This window comes from Crassostrea angulata, chromosome 6 (genome assembly GCF_025612915.1).
Source record: "Crassostrea angulata isolate pt1a10 chromosome 6, ASM2561291v2, whole genome shotgun sequence".
NCBI lineage: Eukaryota > Metazoa > Mollusca > Bivalvia > Ostreida > Ostreidae > Magallana > Magallana angulata.
In genome coordinates this window covers 13598285-13624508 of record NC_069116.1, presented here as the reverse complement: position 1 = coordinate 13624508, position 26224 = coordinate 13598285, and the positions used below count along the sequence as shown (strand labels likewise).

The 26224-nt window shown below is 32.0% G+C and overlaps 1 protein-coding gene across 1 annotated transcript in view; it reads left to right on the top strand.

The window, feature by feature from the left end:
- The window catches only part of LOC128189352 (uncharacterized), a 29575-nt gene extending 3827 nt beyond the window's left edge, over nucleotides 1-25748 (top strand). The window contains exons 5-11 of the mRNA XM_052860926.1: nucleotides 6755-6861; nucleotides 17135-17290; nucleotides 17444-17563; nucleotides 19197-19313; nucleotides 20883-20999; nucleotides 21319-21477; nucleotides 22577-25748. Of these exons, the coding sequence (XP_052716886.1) occupies nucleotides 6755-6861; nucleotides 17135-17290; nucleotides 17444-17563; nucleotides 19197-19313; nucleotides 20883-20999; nucleotides 21319-21477; nucleotides 22577-23151 (1351 nt within the window). The 3' untranslated portion in view covers nucleotides 23152-25748. The remainder of the gene's footprint in view (nucleotides 1-6754; nucleotides 6862-17134; nucleotides 17291-17443; nucleotides 17564-19196; nucleotides 19314-20882; nucleotides 21000-21318; nucleotides 21478-22576) is intronic.
- Nucleotides 25749-26224: the final 476 nt, after the last annotated feature.

Sequence of the window (26224 nt, the reverse complement as noted above, 5' to 3'; positions counted from 1 at the left end):
AACCCTTTGGGCTTTATTGGATTTGATCACGCCCCGACCAAAATTATCACCTCATAATACTCAAAGAATGATTCCTTATTCCTTATCTATTACTGAAGTAGTCAATTTTACCCTTGTATCTTAATATATTTGATAATTTGAGAGGTGATAATTAAATAATAACTTTAAAAAATGTTAGCCCTCTTTAGCATGCTTCGACTCAGTGTTTAAATTTGATAAAGAAATTATTTTTAAGTCAATGTTTATGTAAAGATCTATGCTGTAAACAGTAGCCTGCCATTAACCAAAGTGCCAGTTTATAATTTAATTATTATTGAAATGTGGCTGGGTTTTTACTGTGTCTCAGGACTAACCCTTATTAGTCTATAGGGCACATGTCTACAAAACTGAGTCAACAAAAGAGAATTTCTGCAAGCAATTTGGACTCTGTTTTCGGAATCTATTTATATAATAGTGTTGTGTTGTGCATGTACTATTCCTAAATAGTAGTCAGGGTTTGATACATAGTGCATGAGCCGGAGGCGAGTGCACTATGTATCAAACCCTGACTACTATTTAGCATAGTACATGCACAACACAACACCATTGTTATTATTATGCAGACTGTTAAATATACTGACGTGCTTTGCTATAAGTAGCTGTGACGTTCGAAAGTTGACTAGTCCCTAAAAATAATCACCGGGAAATCAAGCGTTTGTTTGTTGTTGTTTTTTTCAAATTAATCAATTGATTTGATTGTTTATTTAATCAACAAGTTGCTGTACAATAAAAAGTCAACAAAGTTTTATGTTCTTTTCAAGAAATGAGAGACGTTTGACCTTACCGAGAAAACTTAAAATGTTTAGCAGACAAAATCTCATTGATTTTTTTTCTTGTAATTCTTTATCAAGCTTCATTTAAAAAAATGTTTTTGTGATTCTCATGTAGAATTTCTTTGAAAAATGTTCAATCAATTTGTTCAAAAGTTTATCAAAAACTTTAACTTTAAAATTACTGTAATAATGAAGTGTTTTTGGAAAAATTAATAATTTTAATTGCTTGATGTCGGTCGAATATATCTATATTATATATATAAATACCGTAAAAGATATAATCGACTAATATAGCATAGTGGTAATGCGTTTGGCTTCAAGCTGTAATGATTTTAGCGTCATGAGTTTGAAACCCGCTGTCGGTGCTTGTAAGTTTGCTGTTGAAAACATTTGCCGTGCTCTATTTCGGCATAGTATGCTTACGCTATATAAATCCATTGTATACTTTGCGAAAATAGCTGAGTATTGAATATATAGTGACAAACTGACAGAAGGCATAATAATACAGACTAGAGCAAAGCTCGTGGCAAAGCCACGAGTAGGTCTTCCGTTGTTGCTGCGGGTTAAAAATATATGTTTTATGGTGTCAAACGATTATAATGACTAAACTTTAAGTTCTGCTTTTGTTATAAAAACGTGTTGTGATTGAAAGCCTGTATATAAAATGTGTTTTGAACAAGACAGGAACAAAATGTTTTAGGAAAACTATTTGACAAACACAGTCTGTGTAATCGTTTCAAAAATTCTATAAAGAGTGAAATGTTTAATGGCTAGTTAAATTTTCAAAGGGTAGCAAGCATTGTTATAAACAGTACGTACTCATGATTCATGTCAAGAATTGCAGTTTTTTTTTTAAAAAAAAACCTTCCTTGCCTACAAAACACGTAACCTTTTCTCTAAGATAACTTGTTTATTTAAATCTTTCTAAATTTTTGAAGACTATTTGCAAGTTGAAAATTGTTACGTGCTGACAAAATGTAGTAATTAGTCAAAATTGATGGCATCTTTGAGATTTTCTACAGGGAAATGTGTGTCGTCTGATATTATTTAATGATACGAGTAGATTTGGACATTCAAAATAATATATAATTAGCTAGAAAAAAAGATGAGCGGGAGAATTTATGCAAAGGCGAGCATCTAAATTTTACACCAGATGGTGCTGTTTCATAGAGACACCGCTATGTAATGTGAATTAAATAACCTTATTTACAGAAATGAATATTACTTCTCTCGACGATGTAATAATATGCAAAATCCTTATTTTAATGTCAGTGGGTTGACTAATCAAATTAAAAAAAAAACTTCAATTGCGCTTGCGTTAATTGGAATTCTGGGAAGGAATTGGACAGTCCGTGTTAGAGAAATTCGAAGAAGTTATGAAACTGGTCAGTTTCTAGATCAAACTGTGCATTGTTGTATTAAAAGACTATCATTGGTATCGTCTGTAGCCATGGTCCGGAATCCGCATGTGCAGTCATACATTGTATGTACATCGATACACCTATAACTCCTCACCTACAGCCATACAAATGAGGATGCAACCTTCATATACACAAGCATATTAGTATTATAGTTCTGGAAACTATTTATCTTGTATCTTAATATATTGGGTATTCATTGTTCACATAAAAGCCAGCTATATTCCACTGGCTGTAGCTAACCTTGTAAGTAAATTAAGTTGCATTACAACCTCATAATACACAACTTCAATTAAAAGTTCTTTTTTAATCAATTTCCATACAATTAGCAATAAATAAAATTCCCAATAACGCACATCTATCTCACTTAAGTGTAACTTTGAGAAGCGCATATTTTTTTTTGGGAGGCAGATATGTCGCTATGTTATAGTCTGCAAGTCAAATGAATTATTATGGTCTTTCAAAGAAATAAGACATCCGTCGACAGTTGCAGTACCTTGATGATTTCTATGGCGATTGACTGCATTGCATAATGTAGTCGTATTTCCCAAGAAAAAAAATGGTCTTTGTCTTCAAACTTTTAATTATAATATATCATAAATTATTATGTTCATAACTATAAAAGTTTAGCGTGTTCAACAGGTTAATTTATTAGCCACATTCTTAGGTTACGATTTCACATCTTTAATGTGAAGATGATTGACTTCGAATAATAGTCTTATTGTTTATAAAAGCACCCTTCCAACTGTTACTCAATTACATATGTTCTGAGTTGTGTGCGCTGAAGCGACACAAGATCTTGGGTCGCACGTGGCGATTGAATTAACATAGACTGACCGAATAAACACACGGGTGGGAAAATTAAACACGTTGAGGAGAAAATGTTACACATGAGAAGAAGTCACCAAAAATGATTTTCGACAGATCTGGATATCTTTTCGCCAATTTAAAAAAATCCAGCGCGAGCACTTGTCAGAGGGGCGGGAGGAGGGGGGACACAGCACTGAGTTCGCTTCCACACTGAAACGAACAACCATGTAGAAAAACTACAGAGTGATTAATATGTGACTGATAGAATCTATTAATCTTAAGTTGTTTAAAACTCATGTGAATATTCTTTTAAAAAATCATCAAATGCCTCAATTCAGGACAATTCAGGACATTCTTTTATCGTGCTAGCACCTCCGCAAACATGTAACATGAAACTTTGATTATAATTTGATTTGATTTTTAAACTACCTTGTACGCTATCGTATAATTAAAACAATGCTTAATCAACTGTACAAGTAAAATAAATTTATTTATTTTCGTCTTAAATCTATATAATAGTTAAAAACATAATAAAATATAGTTCTGTCCGTGCAAAATATGAAACATGAACGCGTGATAAGGTACATGTAGAAGAACACGAGTCGACCGCAGATCACTTGTCCACTCGCGCTGGATCTCCTCGGCCATGTGCGAGGGATGATCATCATCTAATATTTGGGGGGGGGGGGGGGGGTTAAATTTTTTTAGATATACAAACCAACCATTAATTTATGTCTGACTATGTTTCCGATTTGGAGTAATATCTTTCATTAATATTCAGTTACACTCAAATGTTTAATTAAATAAATGCAAGATGGACAAACTTTTATAATATAAAATTTAAACAGTTCTTGTATTTACGGCTATATAAACTCAAACACGTTCATCTTCATCTAAGTGTGCGTCGCGGTGTGCGAATCCTGTGTATTAGATAACCGCGTACCGCTAGCTGATCTCCTCGGCCGTGGTCGTAGGAAAGATTACGTAAGGGTACAACGCACAGACACGCACATCTAAGAACCCAGGAAGATTTGAAAAGTTTGCAGTATAATGACCATGTTCTATCAAATAGAAGTTCTTTATTTTAAACTTAAAACCCACAATTGATCTATGTCTGATATTGCTTTAGATTTTGAATGACATTGCTTTTATTAATTAACTGAACGATTTCTTAATTGACACCCAATCGTTTAGTCCATTAACTTTTATGTGTAATCAAAACTACAACAATTTTTGAGTTTGCGACTAAATAAACTCATTTGTGAGAGACGCAACTCTCGTGTATTAGATAACCGCTGACCGCTAGGTAGCCCAGCCGCGACCATGGTGACCGATTTTCTCGGCCGCGGGCGAGGGAGAGTTTCGTTAACTTGGCCAAATTGCTGCGAGTACTGGTCAACACGTATTACTTTTTACCCGAATATTATGCAAAACCCGAACACAAAAACAGTTTTATGAGATCAATAAAGTCACAAACATCATTTTTTGCAGCGACGCCCATATCGAAAAATTAACGTTTTAGAGTTATGAAGCAAAGACTTTTAAGGGATCTAGACCCCTTATTTTAGGGGCTAGCCCCTTTTTTATGGTATCAAATGAAAGCTCTTCATATTTTGCTTAACTTTTATTCTATATGTGTCTAGAAAAAATTTACAACTAAAAAGTTATTGAGCAAAGATATAAGCAAAATTTAACATTTTTTGAAACATAAATTTTGATGTAATTTTTTAAGCAGTATACGTGTGTTAATCAAACATGTAAAACTAGGAGGACAACGTTCAAGATGTCTACATTAAAGATTTGTAAATTAAAACTACTTGCTAAGGATCTACTCGGAGCCTTTGCAGGTACACGAGACCCACTAAAAAAATATTCAAAGGGGAATAACTCAAAACCGGAAGTAGCGATTCCACCATATTTTTTGCTATAGTAAGCTATTGTCATTTACAATAAACCCTGAAAATTTGAATAAAATCTAATGACAAACAAGCGAGATATTACAGTTTAAAGAAACGTCTAGAAGAAAAAGAAGAAGAAAAATAATAATGAAGAATTTCCAACAGAATCAGTACAAGGTCTTCCGTTGGAAACGGAAGACCTTAAATATGGCGATTTTTCGATGAAAACATGGGGTCTACAAGAAACCATCTTGCAAAGTGCTGCTTGTGTTGGCAGACTTCTATCAATTTTATTTGCATGAAATTGGGGTTTTTTAAGAAAGTTATTTATCTATGAAGCTGGATGTTTGGACAATACTTAAAAAGCGATTTTTTTATTTGATTATCATTATTTAAAGGTAAATTGAATTAAATTTTACTTTTTCGTATTGTGTTACAATTTAAAATCACCAAACATACAAATTGAGAAGTGCGTAAATGAAAAGAGCTCCAATTACTAACAAAAACTGGCTGCTCTAGTGATGATTAAAAACGTCTTATTTGTATTAAAAAAATAGGATTGTTTAAATAAAAGCCTAGAAAAAAACCCAAATTGTCATTCTAGATACAGTAACTCTTTGAATTGAACAGATAATTATCATCAAAACAATTATAATCGCTCTTGGCATTTCTGTTGTTAGGAAACCAGTTTAAAGTAGATCCAGTGTTCTGTGACGTCACATTTTTTTGTAAAACTTTGAATTCTTTAAAAATTGTGCAAGATAGTTTTATTTATTTTATGTGAATATAATCACATGGATGTATTTAGAATTATTGGTAGGTTAAAGATATTTTCGCACTTAATTTTATACTAAATTTCCAAATTTTTATATATTTTATCTATGCAAAGGGGAAATAACTCTTTTTCTGACTTTTCTCTCAGTTGTATGTCTAAATGCTATAGTTTTTCTTATTCCAAAGATTAATTTTAAAATATTTTTGTAATTTTAGTTTTCTGATAAAGTTGACATTAAATTTAAACAAGAAAAACAGATTTCTGCCTACAAGATTTTACTTTTAACAGAAAAAAATACATTTTTCTAATGCTAAAATATGCTTTAGTTTATGTTTATCTGGCATCTCAAAAAGTGTGATGACATGTATATTTTTTCTAACAATTGATGACATTTAAGTCTATTAAGTCGAAATCAGTTCGGTTTTTCAACTTTCCTCAGAGAATTTTACGAGTATGGAGCTACCTTAAGTACATAATTATTCAAGATAATTGAATAATTTAGCCTGAAATTGATTAAAATGAGACTATACGTTCAACAAACAGTGATAAATAACCATATCCAAGCGCTTAATATATTTCAAAACAGTTATGGTTGTGCCCGTTCAAAGTTATGGGTATATTTTTAATTTTAAAAAATTAATTTTACATAGTACAAGTAAACATTTATGAACATATAAAAATGTTTTTAAAGTTTAAAATTAGTTTTTGGTGCATTTTTAGCCAATTTTAGAGATTCCTTTGGAAATAAGTGGCATAACTTACACGTTGTTTACAATAGAAACACCATTTTACCACAATGCATGATGGAGCCAAAGACTCTGTTTTCAGAGTCCAAACTAGACTGGTCTATAGGACATTAAAATATTCTATACCTACATCTTTGTTATCTAAGGGTTTTCAGTCTACTCCACTCATAAAAATGTGGGAGTCAGTTGACTCAAAACCCTTGAGTAGTAAAGATGAGATATGAGCCTCTTGTTTTCTTAATTTTTTAGGCAATTGTACCATGAATATAAATTCTTTATCTATATTTATTTTCAGGCATGTTTTGCTAATTATCTTATTGGGCAGCATTGTTCCTACTGCATCCATTGCAGTGATATATCTCATCTTTATGCATTTGAAATATGTACCCTCATACAGAAAAGGTATGAAACTCTTGTTTTGCTTAGAAATACCTTTTGAATGACTTATTTTGTAATATGGCACATCACAAAGTATAGGGGAAAGCATTTAAAACAATGGCAGTAAATACATGTACATGTTTAAACAAGAATATGAAAATGATAATTAAATCCCAGATCCGAAGGACAGGGGCATATGCTGTTTAATCTTTGTGTGTGTGTTTCTGTCTGTAACGAATTTATGTCATATTTTTCTAAACAACTAGTAATTGCAGATGCTTGAAATTTTAATACATTCTTCTTTTTATGTATACCAAGTAATGGAATTGAATTTTTTTTAACAATCAGACTTTAACTTCCTGTCAAATGAAGATTTGCTTTATTTGTATATTCATTACAAAATCAGGGTATCGGGTGTATCATTAGTGAGCATTGACTCACATATATCCTTTTTGTCATTATTATTATTATGCATAAACTTGATTTTTAATCAATTGGCTACCACGAAGATTATGTTAAATGCAGTACTAAGTTTTACACACATACATCTGAGTAAAGGTTTTGTTTGAACACATTTTTAATATTGATGTACATTAAGTTTAGAAGCATTTTCTATATCCAGAATAGTTAAAAAGTAAATACAAGTGTTTGTCATGCAAAGTAGTTTTAAAAAACCTATCTAACTATTGAAATAAAATCCTAAATGTTTCCTGTTAGAGTGTCCATGGTAATTTTGAATCAATGGACCATTTGAAAAAGCCCATGCATGCCTAAAACATCTCATTATTTAATACATGTACCAGTACATTTAATGGAGTAATAGGAAAACTTTCCTTGTCTTTGTTGAAGATTTTGTATTGCTGTCTTCAGAGCATCAAATGCCTTTTGGTTCAATTTCTTTTTAATAAAGGAACGGTAGTGCCCAAACTGTTTGACAGATAATCGATATCTCATTTTTCAGTATTGAAAAAAATTCTCTCTAGGTCAGGTAAGACACAAAATGCTTTTGCTAACAGTAAGCCCTACTAAACATAAGTTATATATCAATAGCATTTCATATATTCTTATGGTTTTAGTTTGCCTAATATGATAGATTTTCAATACACAGAACTATAATATTGTAAGTTTTTATTTCAAACAATGTTTATCCTCCCTGAAAATTATGATCATATATATAATATATAAAACCTTAATCCTCTTATATCTTATATTAGGACAATAGATATTGTAATAGGCTTTACTGATATTAATTTTCTTCAAAACTTGAATTATTAGTTGAAATAAAAAAAATCAATAAAGCATGACATACACTGTTTATAATTTATATCATACCGGTAGTTGGTGTATCAGGTACATGTATACCCATCATAAAGACAAATAGTCACAATCCAAAAAGATAATTGATTGATTGAATTAATTTCTTTACACATATTTCAATTGACAATCTGATTATTAAGGACATGCTAACCTGACTCAGGGGCCCTTAAGTTTTTTGGCACAGAAAGTGGTAAATAATGTGCTTGTTAAGAATAAGCATTGTGTTATTATTGAAAAATATCTGTATTTGGATTGGTCTTTGCTCTCCTCACTGCATCTCAGATAGGCTAGTAATCTACTCTCTCTGCTTATGTAGATCACTGCAGTACTGCTACATCCACCAGTATGCCCTGCTAGAGCCGTTGCCAATGGGCCTTATAACTTGTTTATGTGATTCAACAAATTCATTCAAATTTTTTCCCCTTTTAAGGACGGCAGACCCAATTCACTTCTACAATAGTGATTTTAATGAATATTTTATATGAGTTATAGTCCGTCAATGATATTTATGCTGCACATTTGGAAGATTTTTAATAAAAATACACATACCTGTGAAAGAAGTGCAATTGAAATCAATGAAAGGGAAGATTTCCAACATAACTTTATTCACAAATTATCATTTTTCCCTTGTTATTTCACAGGAATGAAAACAGATTTCCTACTGAGGTTTATAATGGGGAATGTTGACATTTTTCTTTATTTTGAAGTAACTCGGAATACCTTGCACAATTTTTCAATGTTATCATCTGGGTACCTTCATCTCTCTAGCAATGGAAAATCCCTGTAGACTTCTTATTTTTAGCCGTGTATTCAAACCTGACAAGCTAGAGGGGTGTTTCAAAAGGGAAATCTTTGGATTTTTCATACTACATGTATTGAATGAACATTGTCTGAATCAAGAGGTATATATAAATATCAAATAATTTTACTTTTAACTTCGGCTTGCGCATGAAGTTTGGTAGTATTATGGTGAAAGATTGTCAAAATAAAATTCACAACTTTTCAAAAATGGCACATTGCGTTGGGGAACTTTAATTTCGATTCCACCATCAACCTCTTCTATTGATTAATGAGCTCGTACACCAACTGAATCGTCAACGGCCTGTGCATTCAGTTACGTAACTCATTCCACATTTGAACCCGAGCAAGAATATTTTGATCAATAAAACTATTTGTTGTTTCTAAATAGAATTTTGTTTATACACAGAGGACTTAAAAAGATTTAATGCATATTTTTATAATACATATTGACTGAAATGCATGAAAACTTTCTGCACTATTTTCTTACGCGTAGACTCAATTCATGTGTTCTACGCATGCCTTCCGGTTTGAGACTTAGGCTGACAGTAAACCAATAGACGGGGTCACGTGACCCGTCTAAAAATGAAGCAAAATTGTGATTTCTGTATCTTGCTTATAATTCTACGATTGGCGCTGAAATTTTGGTTGATCATTAGAAATGTCTCGCTTAACGTTAAATACTTGTACAATGTACAAAAAATTTAAAAGATGATATGCTGTAACTACTTTCTGGGGCCCCGTCCTTAAACGATAAATTATATGAATTAAACATTAATTTTGATAGATTTTTCAGACACAGGTAAATAAAAACTACACCGTTAAAACAGTTTCCATAGTTCTGACACATTTTGTTATGGAGTAGAGACATTATCGCTATTCCTAAGAAAATATTACAGCGTAAAATCATCCTGGTTTGTAGCCATTTGTTGTTTTGAATAAAGATGAAAATAATGGGTAGGTCTTCGTAAAATACAGTGATATGCCTGTCAATACATTGACTAAAATAACTCTTTGAATGACATGTGAAGTGACAACATTTTTCATTCGAGTGTATTCATCAATCAAGTAAGTAAGGTTAACAAGTCACAGGAGTTTATGCCAGGTAAACAACAGTCGTTTATAATGGGGAAGACCAATTAAATTATTGAATGTTTTTAATTAGAGGAAATGAACAATGAGGCACAATTTTATTCTTCACATCTATAGGAATTTTTTAAATAAAATCTTCCCATATAGTTCATTCCACCAACTGGTGTAATATTGAGCAATAAATGTTATAATAATTTTTAACCGGATTTTCCAACGGAAAAATCCGGTTATTAAAATGGTGAAAATGGCGGGCGGGCAGGCGGCTGCCAAAAGGGTACCCTCATTGTACGGATAACTCCTCCTACAGTTTTCAAGATAGGAAGTTGTTCTTTTGCAGATCAATTGTACATATATTAGAGGTGTGCATATTGCTAGGATTTTGATTTCTGATAATTTCTGAAAAAAATACTAGCTTTTGAAATTAACTTAGCCATTTTTGACAAAATATTGCATATAGGGTGTCCTCATTGTACGGATAACTCCTCCTACAGTTTTCAAGAAACGAAGTTGTTCTTTTGCAGATCAATTGTACATATATTAGAGGTGTGCATATTGCTAGGATTTTGATTTCTGATAATTTCTTTAAAAAATACTAGCTTTTGAACTTAGTAATTTTTTGGCGAAATATTGAATATATAGGGTACTCAATTTCACTGGATACAGTTGGTAGTGTTTATCAATTCAGGGTTGACATGGATTATGGATACAGTTTACAGTTTAAGGCTTGCTGTCACATTGACAGCTTTTCACTTGTTAAAAAATAGAATAACTAATAAGTAGTTAAGTACCTGTATGCTCTCAAATATTTTGATCGCTTTATAAAGTGATTGGAAGGAGAGCGCAGAAAAAAAATATAGGGAATTGTAAGTTAACTTAACAGTGTACCCCTACCAAATGTTTAGTTTTATGTCTTACATAGGATTTTCTTATTGTTGGTAAAAATGGTATTCCATAAAGGTACACTGTCTAAGAGTAAGTGTATGCAAAAATAAGTGTAAAATTCAAATACTTTACAATATTTAGTTTTTAGCTCACCGAGACGAAGTCAGGGGGAGCTTATGCTATACCCTCGGCGTCGGCGTCCGGACCTGGTTAAAGTTTTTGTTGCAGGTCCTGTATCTAAGCTATTACTTGTCCTATCTTCACCAAACTTGCATGGATGATGCACCTGGACCTACTTATGGACTTGTAAGACTTGGATGCTGAATCTGAGTCCTAAATTTCAGATGCTGGAGGAGGTTCAGGTTGTTGGACCAGGTTAAAGTTTTTGTTGCAGGTGCCCTTTGATAGCAATATCTAAGTTACTGCAGGTCCGTACTTCACCAAACTTGCATGGATGGTGTGTCTTATGATACTGATGCACCCGACAGGCTTGAGTGCTGAATCTGAGCTATAGGTTTCGGATGCTGGAGGAGGTTAAGGTTTTTGGAGGAGGTTAAAGTTTTTGTTGCAGGTGCCCTTTGATAGCAATATCTAAGTTACTGCTGGTCTGTACTTCACCAAACTTGCATTGATGGTGTGTCTTATGATACTGATGCACCAGGCAGGCTTGAATGCTGAATCTGAGCTATAGGTTACAGATGCTGAAGGAGGTTAAGGTTTTTAGAGCTGGTTAAAGTTTTTGTTGCAGGTGCCCTCTGATGATTATATCTTAGTTACTACTTGTCCTAACTTCACCAGACTTCCATGGATGGTGCATCTTATGATACTGATGCACCAGACAGGCTTGAATGCTGAATCTGAGCCATAGGTTTCGGATGCTGGAGGAGGTTAAGGTTTTTAGAGCTGGTTAAAGTTTTTGAAACAGGTGCCCTCTGATGATTATATCTTAGTTATTACTTGTCCTAACTACACCAGACTTCCATGGATGGTACGTCTTATGATACTGATGCACTTGACGGGCTTGAATGCTGAGTCTGAGCTAAAGGTTTCAGATGCTGGATATAGTTAAGTTTTTTGGAACAGGTCACATGTTTAATAGATAATAGTACTATTTCAAACTTGCATAGTTGATTAAACTGTAATATGAATGAATCACAGAGGAAGCTTCAGATGCAGAGCTTGATCTCCATTATCAAGGATGCTAAAAGATATATCTTAGTTATTACAGGTCCTAACTTCACCAAACTTGAATGGATGGTGTGTCTTATGATACAGATGCACCTGACAGGCATGGATGTTGAATCTGAGCCATAGGTTGCGGATGCTGGAGCAGGTTAAGGTTTTAATTGCTAGTGCCCTCTGATGATGATATCTTAGTTATAACTGGTCTGAACTTCACCAAACTTGCATGGAGATTGCTCTTATGTGTACTGATGCACCTTGAATGCTGAATCTGAGCCATAGGTTTCGGATGCTGGATGCGGTTTAGTTTTTTTGGAACAGGTCACATGTTTTATAGATGATAGCTTGCATAGTTGATTTAACTATATTATAAATGAAATGCAGAGGTTGCTTCAGATGCAGAGCCTGATCTCCATTATCAAGGATGCTTAAGAAATCTCCTACCTCACTCAAACCTGCTCGATAGATAGATGTGTTTGTTGATAAGTGATATAACAAGATTCCTATGATAAAGTATTGTATGGTATAAAACAATATTGTTTGATAGGATACAATATAATATCATATGTAATATTACAAAAAGTTATATGATACGATATGATAATGTATGAATTTTTTTGATATTTTATGTTATGATATTGTAACATGATATCTTTATGTATAGTATTGTATATTATGATACAATATTGTATAATATTATATTGTTTTATTAATTCATTATTTTATCACATGATACTATCACATAAGATATTGCAAAATATAATATTGTATCCTATGATACAATATTGTATATCCTATAATATTGTATCATACGATATTGTATAATATGATATTAGTTTCTCTAATCTAGAATTATATCACATGAAATTGTATAATATGATACTGTATATTATATTATATTGTATCATACAATATTGTATAATATGAAATTGGTTTATAATATGATATATTATCACATCACATGAAATGTTTTGTATGATATTGTAAAATATATTATTGTATCATATGGTACAATATGTATAATATAATGTTGTATTATATATTTTACTTTATCACATAATATTGTATCATTTGATATGAAACAATGTTGAATCAAATTATATTGTATCATATGATACAACATCATATTATGTTTCAAAAATTATACAGTATCATACAATATCATACTATATTATACAATATAATATCATATGTTTCAATGTTATGATGTATTATGTAATATGATATTGTAATATAATACTATATTGTTTTATATATTATGATATTGTATTATTTGATCAAATACAATAACGTATAACACAATACAATGTCATATCATTCGTTACAACATCATATCTCATTTTTGTTTATTATGGTATTTTATTGTATTATATGATATATGTTGTAAATATGATAGGATGCAATATTTAATTTTATATTATTATATTGATTAACATATGAACATATGATTATCATACAATTTTTTAACAGATGATATACGATATTGTGTCAAAACAGAATCCATGAATATCCAAGATCATAAAGTATGATTTTCATTTAATATGATAAAGGTGGTCTCATAAAGGTGAAGTCTCATAAGGGTGATGTCTTGTCTCGGTGAGCTTTGTAATCTGTGATTACCTATGTTTGTTATTCTACAAAGGGGCCATATGGTACAATATCCTTTATATGCCCATATAAAGTTATTGTTGCTCAGGTGAGCGATGTGGCCCCATGGGCCTCTTGTTAAATGAGTTATAATAGGAAACGGGAAAATACCAAATATTTTGAAAACTCTTGAATTTTGGAGGGAGTTATGGACCCTCCCTCTAGATCTGCACATGGGATAAATGTTTATTTTCTGCTACCATTTGACTCCCTGGATTAAATGACTGCAAACGAAAGCATTGTCTAGCCGCTTCACTAAAAGTGATTTTTGGAAAATTGTCTAATTAGTTATTTTTTTTATAATAATGTTAACATTTATATATATTTTCATTAAATATGAATGATTTGGTCAAACAAAGAGAGATAACTTTGTATTTAGGGTTAAAATAGCTCATTTCATAATAGAAAATATCAGAAAACGGAAATGTTTTTTAAAACATCCCCCCCCCCCCTTTTAGCATTTTTATACCAAAGGATTTGTTGTTTCACTGAGGGGGGGGGGGGGGGGGCATATGTCTACAGACCAAAATACATTCCAAAAATCAAAATTTGCTTTGTAAATTTTTGAAAAATTATGATATGAATTAAAATAAAACTTTACTTTAATATCTAACGTAAACATGTGATTATTAAGTTTTTATGCACATATCGGCCGCTAAATAATATTTTCCTCACCCATAGAGACTGATTTCAATAAAAAAAAAATTAAGACCCTCCATAAGCAAAACTTTTGTTTAAAAAATTAATAATTTGACTACAAATTTTAATTTGATATAAATCAATTAGGATTTGATCATACAGTTTAGAAGATAAATTTGTTTTTGAATATCTGAAAGAACTTCCGAAATATTTGGATGTAAAATGTAGGCGGGAAAAAGGCGTTCACAGTTCTTAAAGTTTTCAAAACCTTATTGCACATCTATAGGATAGTCCCTATCATATCCCAAGATATGAGTTGTCTATTCATTAAATCATAAAGGAGTTCTGGGATCTAGGTTCCTTTAGGAGTGATAGAACCATTTTAACAAGAACTTGATCTTTGGGTAGTTTTGTCAAACAGCACTGTGATGTTGGTCTGTCAATTTTATTCCTGCATGGCCACTCAGCCATGGCTCTTTGAAATCAACAAGTTTTGTCTGGCTTTTGATCTAAGACAACGCACACCCCTGTGAATGTGTTCGGAATGTTTTCTTTATTGTTGCTTAGTATGTAATAAATCCAGAGGTGCTTGAATGAAAGTACACTAAACTTCACCGAGATTTGTTATTTTCCTGTGAAATTTCGAGTGGAAGTATAAGTGCTCGAATAATATTCTCAAAATACGTAAGTACTGGTTGCTTTTCATATCATATCCTACTTTGACTTATGTTAAAACATGAAAATCTTTTAAGATTTATGTCTTATTCAACCATTTAGCCGTTATTTATACTAAACGATAATATTCAGAACAGAGTTATCGTTCGTGTTGTACCACATGTAAAGTGGGTTGCTTAATAAAACATAGCCATGTTTGATGCTTTTGGTGAGCAATACCATGTTTTTAAATAAATAATTGGTGTCTGTTTTGCATAAAATCTTTGTATATATAGAGCCATTTTCAAGGAACATTCTGCACAATAGTATAGTCTGTTTTACTATTGATGCTATTACTAGGTCAGGCGCGGATCAAAAAGTAATCCTCTGGTTGATCTCTACTTAGCATGTTTATTGATGCAACAGCAGACAAAAATTTATTTTTGTATTGTTACATTTATTTCTAGAACACAATTTTCCCACCAATTAATGAAGATAAAGTTAAAAATCACTAAACCTCTAGATTTTATATTTGACTACAAGTACCTAGATTCTATGAAATATATTATAAACACGAGGTATAACTTTTACTGCGGAACTGAAAGGGTCAAACAAAACCATGTGGTCTAAGATTTAAATGATAATAACATTCGCAGGGGTGACACAATCAGTGTATGTTTTGCTTGAAACTTTAACTTGTTTTGACGCAAGAAATAGATAGCTAAGCCCTACTGAAAGTCCAAAATCTTGTTCAAATGGTTCTAAAAGTAAATTTAAATTTGATTTTTTAAAACCTTTTTGCACATCTATAGGACAGCCCCTATCATAACCCAAGATATGATGTGTCTATTCATTAAATCATGAGGAGATCTGGGATCTACCAGTAGGTTTTTAAGGAGTGAAAAACATCAATCTTCTGCTACTATTTGACTCAGGATAAAATTTAGATTTTAAAAACCTTATTGCACATCTATAGGACAGCCCCTATCAAATCCCAAGATATGATGCATCTAATCATGAGGAGATCTGGGATCTAGGTTTTTTATGAAGTGATAAACATCAATTTTCTGCTACTATTTGGATCTGGATGAAAATTTTTAAAACTATGTTGCACATCTATAGGACAGCTCCTATCATGTCCCAAGAGATGACGTAGCTACTCCAAAAGTTGAAAGAGGACTTCTGGGAACCAAACTTGTTTCTTTTTGCAAACGTTATTTTTTTGTTGCCCACCAATCCCCATAATAAAAAAAAAATCTGAAACCTGATTACACTTCAAAATGACACCCCCAATCATATTATATAAATAGTGCCTGTTTGGGAGGGTAACTGTTGAAATTGACACCATGAGAAAACCATTGTCAAGCAATTCGATACAAAACAAACTCAAAGAGTTCAGTTTGCTGCAGGTTTATGATATATGTTTGAGAAAGTAAATGTGACAGAGGGACAGAACGAGGTAACAACAATATACCCAAACTTTCTTTAGAAAAAACCACTCATCTACCATATGCTATACAAGATCTAACAACATTCCCTAGAGGTAATCTCAGAGCTATAAATAAATATAAAAATGTTACCCAATCAGATTCAAGCTTCAATAAACAAGTCTTAAAGTAGTTTGATAGCTTTTTCTCTTATAATTATTATGCTTGGTCATATATTTTATGCAAGTGGAGTTTTTCCTGCCAAAAAATGGGTATGTAATGTCCATTTGATCTGTTAATCTTAAATCATGCATACAACTTTGTTTACTACACTAGGAACCTCGAGATTTTAGGTTCATTGGTGATAAAGAAACACATGACCGAATTCATACCAGAAAGCATTCCTCTAACTTCTTGGCAGTTTTCATTTGAGCAAAGTTTTTTGAAGCAAACAATAATCTATTGCTGATGGAGTGGTTACTGGTTACATTAGTTTAAATCCTCAGATTAAATAGGACCTGTCATCTAGGTGTTTTCTGTGATAGTTTCAAAATGATTCCCTGTAATATTTTCTGTTCAATTATCATATCTTAATTACTCTGATACACTTTAACTGTGTTCATCTTTTAAATATTACTTTTTTTCCTTTCAAATTACAGCTTATCCTATAGAAAGCCAAGAATCGAGTGACAAAGTGAGGAATGAGGACAGTTTAGAACAGCAACCATTTTTGAAAAATGAGGTGGAAGATAATCCTAAAAGTCCACCAACAATGATGCATGAAAATGAAAATATAACTGAAGCAAGAAGGAATGGTTAGAAAATTAGTACCAATAGTAAAGGAGAATACTTTGTAATTAATGTTTTATAGTCAAAAGTTATTAATCTAATAGAACTTGATTCCTCCAATACACTTTATCTGTGTTAATCTTTTTTATCTATTATTTTTTTGGTCTTTCCAATGACAGATGAGAGCATTGTAGAAAAGCAACCAGTTTTAGGGATTAAGGTGGAAGGTACAAGTACTTCAGAAAGTCCACCAACAATGAGGCAGGACGATGGAAATATAGCTGAAGCAAGAAGGAGTGGTTAGATTATTATTAGTTGAATATGCTGTAATTGTTTTACAGTTACAAAGTCAATAACAACCTAATAGAACTGATACCACTTCAAATCTGTATTTGGGAAAAGGAAAATGCTTTCTATTTCATCACCTTTTGATTTCTTGATATCAAGCAAAAGAATGTTAAAACATTATGAAAAAAAAACATTTAAAAATATTCTAGACTAGTTAAAATATAATAAAGACACAAAATTGTCATTGTACTTTTGTTTGGTTATGAATGTGCAAATTTTACAATTTTAAAAATCTATGATAATTGTTACTTCATCTTTGCTAGCCAAGGGTTTTCAGTCCACTCCGAACCCCCATAAACCCATAAACCCATGGCAGATCTCATTACAAAAACTTTGTGGCAAGTTTTATGATTGGCTGCAATTGCAAGTAGCTGATCCAATTGCACTGTTTAAAACAGGTGCTCATAAATAAACTTTAAAAGCAAACAAATGTGTGATCTTTTGTTAAACATTCGGGGCTTTTATTAAGTTCATAGATAAGTGCTTGAGTACAGTGTCTCCCAGACGAGGTTCTAACCAGATCGCTTTAAAAATCAATATATTTTACTGGGATTGAACAGAGTTTAAAAAAAACTTGTCAAGGATGGCATGATAGTGTGGGAAGTAAACATGGCGAAGTTGTCTATCCCATCAGTGGACATGTCCCTGCTTATTGTTATTGCTTTTAAAGGTTCAATGAGTTGTATTTTATTTAATTAATTTCTTGTGTCTGCAACATTCATAACGACAATACCAGAGGCGTGTTCAGCAGAGAGAGCGCTCGCCAAAATTTGTGTTGCGGGTATAGGGAATTTTTTAGAGAGAGCGCTCGCTCTGTTGAACATTCCCCTGGTTTTATGGAATGAAAGCTTTCATATATCAGCAACTCTTTCACTCCGAGTACAGATCCCTACAGACACTATAGATAAAACATCTCTTGCTTTCTCTAGGTTATATCTTAATTAATTCCTTATTAAATAGCATTATATAAATAGTGCCTGTTTGGGAGGGTAACAGTTGAAATTGACACCCCGAGAAAACCATTGTCAACCGACGCGAAGCGGAGGTTGACAATGGTTTTCGAGGGGTGTCAATTTCAACTGTTATCCTCCCAAACAGGCACTATTTATTTTGTTATACTGAATGTCTTTTTTAAAATTTTTAAGAAAATTTTACTGCTTTTATATAGGAATAACGTGAATTCTACAGCGAACCGTACGCGCATAATTTTCGCGCATGTAACATTTTTTAATGTTACCCGTTGCTAAGTGTGTTGCTAACGCTGAGGGTAATATAAAATATTATTAACTGCGTCTTAACCAATCAGATTTCAGTATTTTACATGAAAGTATAACAATCTTAATTATGTTCCGATTCTCGCAAGACAACATGTTTTCAAGTTGTATTTATGCTTTAGCATGTATATTACCCGTTGCTTCATTCTAATAACATGTAAATATGCAAGAGGCGTAACTCAAGTTGCTTGCAAGATAGAGCCACCACATCACTGAGTTCTACCAAGGGTTTATGGGGAGTGGAGTGGACTGAAATCCCTTCGCTAGTGAAGATGTAGTTATCGGTAATTGAAGTTTCATTTTCATTAAGGTAATTCTGATGCTAGTAATCCTGCAGACATGAATGAATCAGATTTTTCAGAGAAGTTTGAAGATGCTCCCTCTTCTCCGACAATCATAAAACAAAAGAACGCTGAAGAATCAAGAGGTAACAAGTAAAATGCAATCGGTTCATAGTGAATATGTATTGCTTGTTTCATCGTAATATCATTATGGTGGTTACCAATGATCATTTTGTGTGGTTATAGTCTATAGAAAAAATTTATAGATGAATATTTCATAAAAGTTGTATCACTATTGATCAACTGGTACAAGGTCCACCCCCCCCCCCCCCCCCCCCACCTTGGTTCTCGGGCTTGTCCTTCTTTATATTTAAACTAAAACTGTCACGATCATAACTGAACACAGTGTCTTGTATCTAGAATGAACAGTCATTTGCACCGCGATGTTTGCAATAATGTTCTTCATTAAAGTTAAGCGTTATACTGAAATGAGTATCTAAAATGCGGTCCTAAATACAAAAACAATTCTTGAATTAACAAGCGTTTTAGAGAAATTTTATCATATTTATTCACAGATAAAATTAGCAATGTCGCAGTATTAAATCAGATGTAAGTGGGCCTGGGACTCAAGGAATTAATTTTTGATGGCCTTAGGCACCTAATTCTTAAGCCATTTTTGCTGCCCCCCCAACCCCACCCCCCCCCCCCCAAAAAAAAGAAAGAAAGAAAAAGAAGTTGATTCTGTCATTTTTCCTGATATATAGTTCTGCTGGAGTTGTATTACCTAATCTTGTTTCATTCAAATCCCAAATGATCAGATAAGTTGTAAAGGATGTCCAATGTCACCAACAGGAATACCATTGAAAATAAAGAGGTTGGAACTTAAGACATAATTTAAAATTGTCAAAAATAGTACAAATGTGATTACATGTATATGTAAGGTATTTTTAGGGTGGCCAACATATCACAACATAAGTGAGTTTGAATTTGTGTTCAAAGAAAGATAATTTAAAGCATTTTGAGAGAGTGACTTTATCATAGGATTATTATAGGATTATATGCAGTATATCATTCAAGCTGTATTAATTAATATTCTGCTTTGTTTCATAAAGCTGAATGTCTGAGATTTTATTGGCAGAGGAAACAGATTACATTTATATTTTCTAATACAAAGCAGGAATTGCATGAAAGGTGTTCTTTACAAACTTTAGGTTGTTAGTATATGTATCTTATACTATTCAATAACAATTCAATAACAGTGCACAGATTTCCAGTTGAATTATATTGCTGTACCTCAGTCTCATAAGAAGCTTTTGTAAAGTGGACACTGAAGATTTCTTGTTGAATAGTTTAAACAGTCTCTTTTATAAACTAAAAACTCTTCTCTACTAGATTCAGAACTACAATAAATCTAAGCCTTATAAATGCTCAAGAATGACCTTTAATAAAACTGCGAAAAAATTCCACAGATGATATTAATGAAAATCAGGCATCTATTGTATGTTAAAGACCTTTGATAAAAGTGTTATATTTACTCATGACGTTGAACTTTATAAAAATCTTATTTAACAACTCAAACCCTAAGTAAACAGCATGATCCTTAAACCATATTTAACCCATGTGTAACATTTAAGTCTGGATTTGAACCTTGTATTTCTTTCAATGAGCCTTAATAGATTTGCATTACATTCTATAATATTGATCTGTACTTTTAGAAAAACATCAAAAAGGTGATAGCGATGGATTACGAACTACTGAAGTGGACTCAAATACATGTAAATCTGCAGAAGTTGACATTTCAAAGGATTTAAAAGAAGGAGTATCAACAGCAGGTGAGCACAACTTACACTATATGTGATGATGTATGAGTACAATATAGACTGTTTAATTAAAAAACCATCATATATTGAAGATGACTTTAACATCATAAGGGTGTTTTTATTAGTTATCAGATCAAAAAAGTAAAAATCCAAGGTAGTAATAAAATAATGATAAATAAAAGGGGCATTAATGTCATCAGGTTTTAATCAATGATTTAAAATTAAAACTCTGTTTACAAAGAGTTTTGTTATATCAATAAAACTACTTAATTTTATTTCTATGAATCTAAAAGGAGTACTTTTAAAAAATGCACTCTTTTCCTTTCTTTAGATGTTCAAAGAAAAAAACTGGATGAGGAAAAATCAGCAGAAAATGCAACAGGTTTATATATTGTTTCAGAAAAATCAGATAATGAAGGAGACACACAGGAGCTAACTGATGTGTTTGATGACACTGTGGAAAGTTTACAAAGGATAGCACATCCAACAGGTTTATATATAACAAAAATATTTTTATTTTTTCTAGGTAAATGTTATTACTTATAATACCCTCTGCAATCACAGTTTGGAGGGGTATATAGTAATCACCTTGTATTTCTGTCCATCTACAGTGTCTGGTTCATATGTTTCATAGAGAAACATTTGAAGTTTCTACTTCACACACAGATTGCTTATGACCTGAGGTGTGTCATGATTTTGACCCAAGGTCATTTGGGCAAGTTCAAAGTCAAGGTTACTGAAAGAAAGTTTTTTATAATTTGTGTCTGCTCTTTATCTTTCTTATGGAGAAACATTGGAAGTCCCTGCTTCCCAGATAGATTACTTATAACATGAGGTTGTGTCATTTTCTTGACCAAAGGTCATTTGTGCAAGTTCAATGTATTGTATAAGAAATGTATGATTCCATCTGGACCATATCTTGCAATGGAAAGTGGTAAGAAGCTAAGACTTGACCTAAATATTGATAAAATAATAAATGTCCTGAATTTGAGGTTTGGTCATTTGTGCAAGTTCAATTTCAGTGGAAGGAAAGTGATGCATCCATTACCAGGTGAATTCCAATAGAGAAATACTTTAGTTTAGTATTTTCTTGTGGGGGTATCATTTGTTAGCTTGCTCACTGTACCTCTAGTCAGGTTTTTTATTAACTACGAAAAGGTAAAGGATCGGTCAATTTCACAGGCAAATATAACCCAATATATTCCTGTTGTCAAAAGATTGATCAACCCAATATATTCCCGTTGTCATTCACTGACAAACCCTATATGTGTTTTGTTTTCCTGAGAACATTTAACTGAGACAATCACATTTATTCACAAGAAGTAATGATCTATGCAAACCTATGTAAAAGTTGCCTTACATCTCACCCACAGGCTCGTGACATTATATATTTTTCTCATAATAAACAATATATATCCTCTACCTAATAATACACAAGGTAGATATCGCTGCCATCTTGGATTTATTTAAAACTGTTACATCAGCTGGAATTTTGCTTGAATTTCATCAGTAAAATTTTGTGATCCTCTCCATCTTCTGATCAGTCATTTTTCTTTCATGGCCTTTAACATTCTTGTTTTATTTTACAGATGAACAAGATAGAGAACTGTGTACAGAGCTGTACAATCTGCTGGATACAGAGGGTCTGAAGCTGACGCAGGAAGTAATGGCAGCTACAATCACTAGAGAGACAGGAAAACCAGTGAAAATACTATTAAACAATTTAACAGTTCAAGAAAAAAACAAACTAAAGGCAATGTTGCCAGAAGAATCCCATCGTATTCTTGAATCAGAAACGGAGCATGACAATTCAATCCATGTATCATACGGTTTACATCGGATCATTCTGAATGAAGAGAAGTCTCCAAAATCAGGCTGGGGCAATCCAGTCAGGGAAACAGACACTGGTATTGGAGATGATGTAGATAGATTGTATAGGATTCAGAACATTGTTCAAGGAATACCAAACCCAGTGACTGTGTCTGTAGAAAGTTACATCAGACTGTTGGACATTATGATAGAAGCACTCACTCGGCTGGATCCTGATGCTGAATTTAAGGAGGATTATAAGCTACTATGCTGCAAATTGGAAAGTATCAAAAACCCAAATTTGACACAAACAATGTTAAAAACAATTAAAAATATTGTAAAAAAAATATGGTAAATTTTTAAGAAGTAAAGGTCTTAAAATATTGAACATTAAAAAAAAAAGAGTATCAGAATGAATTTATATAATGTACACTGTGCATTGTATGATTGCTTACCCACTTCGCCTTGGAACCTCCAGCTGTGTTCATGATTGCTTCCATTTTATTCAAATTAAAATACAGCAGTATGAGTCAATTTACTTTGTTATTTAAGTTGTTGAAACAATGTAAGCTACCATTATCAAATTATTATACTCTTAAACGTTTTGCTTCTGGTATAATGCCCTTATGAATTAAACAAATTAAATGTCAACACAGAAAAGCATGATTCAAATTTTTATGTAAGAAGAGTGTATTATGTAAAGACATATTGAATTTTTTTTTTTAAAGAACTGCTTTTCAGATACTTTTGGTCTTGTATATCTTACATTTTACCTATTTAGAAAAAAATTATAAGCAGAAAAGTATCTGAACTTTTCATTAGTTACAAAAGCTTAAAAATACTATGACCAATACAATATATCATAATTGATATACAGAATTGATACAGTTTGGTTGTAGATAATCGCCAAATGTTTTTCATGCTTGATTAAGCCATGCTATAATTCATAAACAAGGGAATTAATAAAATTCACTTTTAACTTTAGACACAAGTAATATCCGATGTATAATCTTAACAACTAGTTGAAAAGCCTGAAAAGTAATCGCTGCCATGTTTTCTTAATTTAATACTCGGACTGATATAACCTATGATAGCTTATGTTATACAAATTTTAAACAGATTTTGCTAAACTTGCTCAAGTCTCTTATGTTATTTTAATGTTTCTATATTTCTTGCAAATTATACCATGTTTCAAAAATTTTAATTTCTGCTGTGTGTTCTCAAACGTACATGTATCTGTTTGGCATCATTTAGAAATAATGAAGAAAACACTAATTATGAAACTGAAAGACTTGAACATGTCTAGGATTTTTCATAATAGTCTCTTAGACATAATATTTGTGTTTGCTCTAACCCTAGATGCAAATAATAAGTAGCTGGCACTTGTTTGATGTAACATTATAAAATAACGATGACGCAATGAACAACAATTGATATGCTGGCATACTAAATGTCGTCTATTCAATGATGCTTATAGATATGTCAGCAGAGCACTTGCATTAAGGTAGCATGTTAATTCAATTCAATTTTAATTCAATTCATTTTCTCAAACCTTTATCATACAATGATACATGAGGTACAATACCATATTTGCATTAAATTGTGATGTCAAGGGTCTAATAAATTGTATATCATAATATTATAATACAACATAGTAATACATGTATCAGTAAGCATAAGTAAAAGAAAAAATAGTAATAATTCAAAAAGTGGTAGAAAAAGTGGATCACCATGTAGGATACAGAGTTTCATTGGTGTGGTGTTCAATACATGGAGAGTAATAGTAATCATAAATGCTAATAGAGTTCAGGCTGGACAGCAGACTTGCTCCTGGATATTCAAAATAAAAGAGCTTAATTTTTTCTATGTTTTGACACTAATCAATTTATATTGCAGTACATTGTTCTGTCCAGATATTAGAAAAACCACAAGAATATAAAATATGTCATATAAAATCGGTCCATAGATTTACAAAGTCATTATTGTACATATATTGATTTGCTAAATACAACTGTATTTGTAAACAGTAAACACAATATAAATATCGTTATTAACGAAGCATTGATTGTTGTTTTAGTAAAGTATCAAGTATTGTATGTACTTTTGAATTCTTGTATCTATTTATTGTGGATAAATTATTTATTATCATTGTTGATATCAGAATTGATTATCTGCTTTTTCATTTGATGTTGACCGAGTGAGGGGAGTTTGTCATGAGCTGTATTTTCAGCTCACCTATAAAAAACCAAGTAAAGTTATATTATTCATTATAACAGTCAATTTTCAATTCCTGCATTTTTCCCCTACTAGTATCTTGTAGATGGTTAGCTAATTTTTTGACACGATGTTTTTATCGCTATCTTAATCTCAAACATGTATTTGCCTTGTATGAAATAAACTTTCATTGGATGTATTTGATAGTGATAAATACCAATCATGTTTTAGACCTGACAGATGCGTTATTTTGGATCAGGTCTACTTTTAAGAAGTTTTGGGCCTTTAATGATAATGTGCATTGATGATGCATATAATCTTTATTATACCAGTCTTACTGTAAATGCTAATTGTAAAATTTTCTGGATGAAGGACTAAATGAAAAGTACATTTTTTTTTACTTTTTTTGTGATTCATTAAGTATCCTTTGTTAGGTATGAGTGAATTTACAAAGTTGCTTGTGTTAGCTTTGATGTATTAGTACTAGTACTTCTCCTTGTATTAGGACCGACTTTTATGTAACTAAATAAAAGGTGGATTGGGTGTTGTAAGTATGCTTCTTTATCATTGATGTTCTTGTGTGTAAACCATTTTGATTCATTTTTCATACATACAATGTATGCAACTTTAATAGCTTATTTAATAGGCTAAATATAGGACTTTCATTGCTTCTAAAACTTTTTTTGAGAAATCCATTTTTAATTTTTACCCATTTTATTTTGTGCTTTATATTTAATAAAGGAATTGAAAACTTTTAATAGTTATATTTCTGTTTCTAAATCATTAAAGCTCATCTTCTTATAACAGGAGTAAAGTTTTTTTCTGGTCAACTTTTGTATGACCTCAATCTGTCTTTAAACCACTTGCATTTTTGGTTTTCCAAAACAAAACTTGGCATACATTATCGTTTGGTGAAGGGCATTCAGGTTAGGATAAGGCCCCCCTTTTTTTTTAATAAAAATATTATTTAAAAATGAATTAAAAGGGGGTGAGATATTTCCAAAGAACCAATGGTCAATAATATAAAACCATGTCCAATTGGCAAATTGGTGCACATTTTTAAAAAGTTTTTGGTAATTGAGGCTTGCTAAGTTAGAATAGAAGTCGGAGGGTGTGATAAATTGCCAATCTTCTATATGTCCTTTTGATTCAGAAAGAGGTCCCAACTGTTCATGCTCTGGTAGAAAATGAGAGCCGTAATTTGCATGTAAAAA